This window comes from Lipomyces japonicus (genome assembly GCF_038497905.1).
Source record: "Lipomyces japonicus strain CBS 7319 unplaced genomic scaffold V1514scaffold_131, whole genome shotgun sequence".
In the NCBI taxonomy this organism is placed as follows: domain Eukaryota; kingdom Fungi; phylum Ascomycota; class Lipomycetes; order Lipomycetales; family Lipomycetaceae; genus Lipomyces; species Lipomyces japonicus.
The window spans coordinates 1-5,529 of NW_027117943.1; the positions used below are offsets into that span (position 1 = coordinate 1).

At 39.4% G+C, this 5,529-nt stretch overlaps 1 protein-coding gene across 1 annotated transcript; it reads right to left on the reverse strand.

Moving 5' to 3' along the window:
- Window positions 1-4,057: 4,057 nt before the first annotated feature.
- Window positions 4,058-5,262, reverse strand: V1514DRAFT_339775 (uncharacterized protein; the record flags this gene model as incomplete). Its single annotated transcript, XM_066928998.1, has 3 exons — window positions 4,058-4,087; window positions 4,249-4,637; window positions 4,698-5,262. Coding segments are annotated over 3 exons (984 nt in total), but the record flags the coding sequence as incomplete, so codon positions are not given.
- Window positions 5,263-5,529: the final 267 nt, after the last annotated feature.

The window sequence follows — 5,529 nt, forward strand, 5'->3', positions numbered from 1 at the left end:
AAACCAGAAACTTTACAAAAAAAAAATGGTTTTATTTTTTAATTGAAAAATGCCTAATTTTTTTAAAAAAATATAAAATAAAAAAACCAAAGAAAAAAAAAGACTTGATTTCTGTGCACTTGTTTTGTATGTATTATTTTTATGGGTTGCGTTGTCAAATAAAATATTTATTAAAAAAAAAGTAACTGTATTTAAGGCAAGCACTAGATGTTGTCTTTTGACTTGCCGCCGAACTGGATATAATTCAATGACAATCAATCAAATTTGATCGAAAGCTGTTTTGTGCAGTTACAGTTACGTTAAAGACGGGGCAAAACTAATTCTGCAATTAAATAAATTTGGAACAAAATTTTTAAATACACACTGATTGTATTGCATTCAAGCGGTGGACGTTTTCCATTGTTGATAATATAAGATTATTAGATAAGTTGTCTGGCATCGCACATGACGTGGATTCAAACAGCTTATCCAATTGTGTTGAGCAGTACTTGCAAAAGTTGGCAAGAACTGGCGTGTTGCTACATTGAAATTCCAATCGGTAAAGGTTAGGGTGTCGGGTGTGGCTTATTTTTGACAGTCTGCAATGCATCAATCAAGGTTTGAACACATCAACTCAGATGACCCATCAAAATACGACAGAAGAGAACGTGGAATGTCGTGGACTATAGGTAAAAAAATCCGGTTTTCACATCGTTTGTCCAAGTAACGTCTAAATCGAATTCAATCAAACCTGTGCTTTTTTTTTAGAGGTCGCACATATTATTCCGCACTCCGTTTTATCATTTCCCTCTTATCACATCAGCTCTTACCACATCAGGTGGTAAGAGGGAAATGATAAAACGGAGTGCGGAATAATGTGTGCTACGTCCTAAAGTTGAGATTCTCAATTATAAAAAAAAAATGGCAGGAGAGGAATTAAAACATACATCAATACACTGTTACTCTAGGGTAAAAAAAAAAAAAAAAAAAAAAAATTGGGCGAGCCTTCAAAAGTTGTGATGCATTTGCATGTTGATGTAGACGTCATGTTTTGTCTTGTCCGATACTTTTAACGATCAGGTAAAATCACGACCACGTGAACTATCACCGTCATTTTATTAACAGCTGTTTTTTTTTTTTTTTTTTAAGAGAAAATTGTTTATATCAAGTTGCCATATATTATATCAAATTATTAAAGTCACAATGTACCATGTGGTTGAATACAAAACTTAACTAATCTAAATATACTGTGCCCATTTGGGTACCCCCATTTGGGTAAGAGGTGAGGAAAAACCAAGCTTCTTGGCCAAAACCACACACACAGTTTACAACAAAAATGAAATACATTCCAAGCTCACAATAAACCACAACGTGCATATATCCGATCTCCTCCCCTTCTCAAACTTTGCTTTTGACTGCCAGTCATCTGATTATTACTATGCAAACCGATGCTTGGCCAATTTTGATAATTAAGCCTACATGGTAAACGACAAAAGCGTTAGTATTTTAATCTGTATAGCCAAAAAAAAAAAAAAAAAAAAAAAAGAAAGGCTTACCTTTTGGTTTTTGAATTAAGCATTAAATCAATTGATTATTTAATTCTTTATGGTTTCTTAAATACACGGCTAGCTATTCTTAGGCCGTAGCCGCTAGCTGAGTATTGAAGGCGCCGTTTGATTTCACAAAACCACCATATACCAACAGTTGTTGATTCTACTAGTTATATATAAAGTTATAATAAAGAATTAACAAACGTCTAAACTCCAAAAAAAAAAAAAAATGTACATACCTTTGATTTGAATTAAACATTAAAAAAAAACATTAATCGAATACCAATTGCAATAACAAAAAAAAATTTTTTTTTTATTTTTCTTATTTTTTTGAAAACCTAAAGCGAAACCGTTTGAACTTGTCACTTGTCTTCTGTATACTCAATCAACTATTTTTAGGCAACGTAGCCGTCGATTGAGTATTAATTGGCGCCATTAATGTAGAAGACGACCACATCGTAACTGGTAAAGTTTCATTTTTGTTTCCCTTGTTAAGCTTAGCCTTGATCTTTTTAAAGATATTGCATCGTTCGCAAAGCGTGTACCGAATCGACATCATAAATTGGGAATTGCCAAATTTAGTTGACAGATTGCCATAAACAGGATCATCAGAGGACACGGGATAGACAGGCTCTAAACACATGTCACTAGTGATGGCAGAAGTTGGATGCACCATCCATTCAAACAACTTTGCATAATCGTCTGGTTGATGTTCTAAATGATCATATGCGGCATAGACGCAGTAAGGACAATTGGTTATGTCCGGGTAGTTGAATTTCTCGATTTCATGCTGCTTTTGATGAATTTGCGATATGGTATGTTGGGCACGTAACTTAACAGAGAACACGTCCAAATCAAAAGCATCCAAAGTTTTACGGTCAATTTGACTCGAAAATAAATTCTTAAACATGGTTGTTTAAGATCTGTTATCAGTTGTATATAACTAAATGAGTTGAAAGCGTTAGCCAGGTCATATAAACAACCATCAGGGACGTTGAAAATAAATTCCATACAAGCTTTGGTAATCTTTTGGTAAGTTGAAGTCGATTTGGTATAGACCAGTGAAACAAAAAAAAAAATTATCGTTAGACATTTTACCCTTTTTATACTTGTTGCCAGTAAACCAGATGTGACAGGTGCAAGTAGATCATTTGGCTTGTTTGAGATTTGACGATGATCAAATGGCCGAAAACGCTTTTTTGGAATAATTAATAATGACCACCGGCTATCATTTATCCCAACTCGGCAAATGTATTTTTAAAACAAAGCTTCTGTCGCTCATTTGACCAATTTTGGATAGTAAATTTGTTGCAAACTTCTTTACCAAGGTAGACGACTTGATCGCAATTGTTGGGTTTGTTTGTGACCTGCGTCAACAGGCACGAAAAAAAAAACCTGGGGAAATTAAAGTGTAGGTTTAAACTTTAAACATTCATTGTTCGTGACAGGAAGATCATTAAATAACTAAACTGTACGTAATTTTTTTTTTTTTTTTTTTGCATTGTTAATAATGTACATGTTTACGTTTAACGTTTTTACTGTGGAAAAGCACATATTGCAATTACTTGGCTATTTAATTGTCAATTGCATATACTACTTTCTTTCGGTGCTGAACAAAACCATTGTGGGATTTGTTGAAATTTAAAGATTACCCATCATCGGGGCCACGAAGTTAAAATTTTACCTACAAAATGAGTGCAATATGTTCTGGTTTGGCATGGTTTTGAATTTAACCAGGTTGATAAAGAAGGACATTAATATTACTAGAGGATGGAATATCGACTAGACAAAGCGTAGCCGACCTGACTATTCATATAGATCGGCTCTGTTCAATGATAAAAAATAGGTCCATGATAGTGCCGTAATGCACCAACAAACATATTTTTAAAAACGCTGAGAAATCTTTAATTTATTCTGATATTGAATAGGGACAACTGCCCGTAATTGTTTTCAAAAAAAAAACTCATTGATATTCAATTAAGGAGATAAAAGACATGGCAGTTGTAAAATATATAATTTTTTTCTTTCTTCATCTATTCTTTCTAACGTGTTCTACTAAATTCAGTCAGTCAATCTTTCAATTAATTCAAATCATTGGCGGCGGCTGCACTTTTAGGCGACACAAAAGACTATATGTGGTGCATGCTCACAAGGCTACAACAAGGCCCTTGATGTAGGCACATACGCCAATGTCAGGTCTACATAGCAACACACAATGACATTGTACATTTTCCATTACAAAATCTAATTGAATGTAAGTAAAACAGTCCGACATGGCCAATTCGGTTGATTGATTGATTAATTAATTTTTATTGACGGAGCCTCAGGCTCGATGTAGGCACATACGCCAACGTCAGGTCTATATACGTTACAATATACTTGTGAGCAACACGGTTCGAACAAAGACTCTTACCCAAACTTTGAAAGACTTTATTAACTAAATGGACTAAACAAACTGACCACTATGGAAACATACCTTTGAAAATAATAAAATAAGCCTGGAGTCACTCTCACAGTCCGGTCTTTGGTTATTGCCCGTGCAACGATGTGGGAAATGGCTCCATTCTTATATCACTATTCTCCCAGTATGCTTTCGTACAATAAACTTTCAAACAACGCACTTCATACTATCCTCCGTTCCGTCCTCCGCTCCATCTTCCGTGTTCGTCCGTGCGTCGCGTTCGCGGTGGCGAACATAGTGTCAGGGTTCATTCATGACATGCGGTAGGTTCTCCGCGAGAATAATAGACGAGCCAGCGTCGGCCAAAGCCTCGGTCATTTCTGTGTCTTCTTCAGCTATGGCTGGGGAGGTCGCCGATTGAGAGGCCGCCCTTGCCATGGATCGCGTTATACGAAGGTGTTTGTTTGGGCTACTCGACTGAGACTGTCGGTTGACCAGAGGAGAAAGAGGAAGAGCCGGAGCGATAAGGGGAGGTGATATTAAGGGTCCACTAGCAAGGGGTTTTGCCGGGCTCCGGCCACGGGTTTGGCGGGGGACCGGCGTAGGAGTCGTAGTGACGGCCAAGATGTCATGGTTTGTTGGTTCGTCTACGGTAGTGGTAGGTGGGGAAACCGTCCTGGGCGCCGGGGGTGGGGCCGTAAGCTGGTCTAGTTTCGGACGGGAGGGACAGAGGCGCCAGAAATGACCCCGCGATTTGCAGTGTCAACAAGGCGGTGCTTGGGTACAGTCCCGACGAGTATGTAAGGGTGAGTGGCAGAAATAGCATCCGCCATGATTTGCGTGGCCATCCAGACGAACTGGGATGGTGAAAGGACAACCGTCGACCTGGATCTCGAGGGAGTGGGGGACAGCTTTTGTGAGGTCCGCGAGTTTGACTATCAACTGATAATTGCCGTTATGGGCGAGAGGGTGAGGGGTGTTCGTGTCCCGAATAAGATCGACGATCTCTCCGTATGGAGCAATGACTGGCTCAAAGGCCTCGAAAGCAGTGCGTTCGTCCTTAAGGTATGGGAAGTGACGGAGTTGAAGCACTTGTTGGCTTCTGAGCTCGGATTCGGTTGGGAGACGGCGAGCTGGAAGAGAGATAGCGGCATTGCTGATCGCTAAGGGGTTGGCTAAAATGTTGCTCACATTTTCAGCGGAATGCACCTCAAAGGCAATGTGGCGGCCGCCAGAGGTAAGAGAGTAGTAATGACAAAGGAAAGAGTAGGTCTCGAAGAATGCCTTGATCAGGTCCGATTCCGTGATGTCGGCAGGGAGGTTTTGGTAGACCACTGTGTGGTTGATTCTGGCTTGTAAAGGAGGGCCAGTCGGGGTACGGCTAGACCCCCCGCCTCTCGCCGGTGGAGATGAAGCAGCCTGGGCATATGAAAGAAGCCCAAGCATATTCCCTTCGTTTGCTGCCATCCCAGGCGATGGGCGCCCTGAAGGGCGCGCCGCTGTCGCGGAGGATGGATCCATAAGGAGAAATTATGAACCTTTTGAGAAATTTTTTGAGAAATTTTTTTTTATCTTAAAAAGGGACACAGAATGCCCTAT